Source organism: Musca autumnalis, unplaced genomic scaffold (genome assembly GCF_047663935.1).
Source record: "Musca autumnalis isolate F117 unplaced genomic scaffold, ASM4766393v1 scaffold_34, whole genome shotgun sequence".
NCBI classification, from domain to species: domain Eukaryota; kingdom Metazoa; phylum Arthropoda; class Insecta; order Diptera; family Muscidae; genus Musca; species Musca autumnalis.
The window spans coordinates 181001-182742 of NW_027411911.1; the positions used below are offsets into that span (position 1 = coordinate 181001).

The window sequence follows — 1742 nt, forward strand, 5'->3', positions numbered from 1 at the left end:
ACCAACAAGTAGTATCGTCCATTTATGTAAAATACATCCTTGGCAGCTACATTGGTTTCCATTTGATCGAGCAAGCAAAGTAAAATTTAATAAAGTTCACTTAAAAACGCAAGTCGTCCGTGTTTCATTGGTAAAAGCTATCCACCTTCCACGAAGGCCTGCTACATTGGCACCCAACTTGTGGCCACGGAACACGACCACACAGAAGAATCCAATAACAACGCATCATTCAACAGCGACGAGCATCGTTGAGAGAGAAGACGATATGGCACAATTTACGGAGGCTCAATTCCAGAAGCTACTCAAGACAATGGGTAACATCGTCCGCAATGGCTCGTTTTCTCATTGTACTGCGCGCTTCCATGGACAGAGAGATCCAGCTGCAGTAGAGGAGTTCCTCACAGCAATAACAGTGTGCAAAGACATCGAACACATCTCCGACGCCGACGCATTAACAGGATTGCAGTTATTGCTAGAAGGTTACGCAGCGAATTGGTGGATTGGCGTTAAAAGTATTGTCAGCACATTCGACAACGCAAAAGCCTTAATAAAAACAACATTTTCCCCTCCCATGCCGGACTGGCGCATATTTGCAAGCATCTACGAGCAGAGACAACAAAAAGTAGAACCAACCGACAGCTTTGTTTGTAAGAAATGTTTGCTGTTCTCCCAGCTAAAGTCAACAGTTGCCGAAGAAATTCAGCTGAACATAATATTTGGCCTTCTGCAGACGAAAATAAGAGAGCTTGTGCGACGAGAGAATGTTACAACGTTTGAAGAATTACTCTCCGCATGCCGAGAAGCAGAACACGCACTAGCTGAGATTGACGACGGAACAACAACAACAACTCCCCTGGCTGAAGCAATAACACAAACAAAGTCTGCATTGCGCTGCTCATTTTGCCTCTCACACGGGCATAGCGCCGATGTGTGTTTGAAAAAGAAAAAGAGGGATGAAAAACCACAAGAACATCATTATGAAATAGAAGTAAACACACACACAATAAGACAGGCCGAACCACAAGTCAAACGAAGTGCGTTGCAGTTTCTGTAATTTCAAGAATCACACAGGGGACGAGTGCAGAAAATTGAAGCAGCGAAACGTCGAAAAACAAAACAGCGCACCAAGTCTGGTCGATGCACAGCAACAACAACCACACACAAGAAAACCAACGATTGCTTGCTATTGTTGTGGCGCGCCTGGTATTTACAGGTCGAACTGTTCAACATGTAGCAACAACAAGCCCACAGTACCTGGCATTCAATTCGATCTCGTCAACGATCATTGGCCGCACTCTACCAACAACAAATGTGGAGATTTTTGTTTTTTTGGGTGAAGCAGTGTTTGATAGTGGAGCGAAAATAAGTGTTGCTGGCCAAAATTTGAAAAATATTCTTGAAGAGAATGGTTATGTATTTAAAGATGTGTGTGCAAATGTGTGTTTAGCGGATGGCGCAGTTACAGCATGTGTTGTGAAGTCCACCATCTGTAACATTATCATCGGAGGCCGCAGCAAGAAGATACGGTTTGTCTGTTTACCTAACGCAACCAGAAACCGAACATTGATTGGTACGGATTTCATGGAGCAAACCGGCATCGTTCTCAACATGGCGCAGCGTCTCTGGTATTTCGCCGATGATCCCAAAAGGAAGTTTGACTTTACCAATCCTCTAGAAAAGAACATGTTTTCATTGGATGTGGTAGGTCATGAAAATTCGCCAACCAACAAGGTCATAAAGAG

At 43.9% G+C, this 1742-nt stretch overlaps 1 protein-coding gene across 1 annotated transcript; it reads left to right on the forward strand.

Annotated features, from left to right (window-relative positions):
- The first annotated feature begins 265 nt into the window (after positions 1-265).
- On the forward strand, positions 266-1054 carry LOC141400519 (activity-regulated cytoskeleton associated protein 2-like). Its single transcript, XM_073979718.1, has one exon. It carries the CDS (start codon positions 266-268, stop codon positions 1052-1054), a length of 789 nt encoding a protein of 262 aa, XP_073835819.1.
- The last annotated feature ends 688 nt before the right edge of the window (positions 1055-1742 follow it).

Excerpts from the sequence above, each read along its gene's own strand:
- LOC141400519 (XM_073979718.1), top strand. The coding sequence starts at position 266 with ATGGCACAATTTACGGAGGCTCAATTCCAGAAGCTACTCAAGACAATG.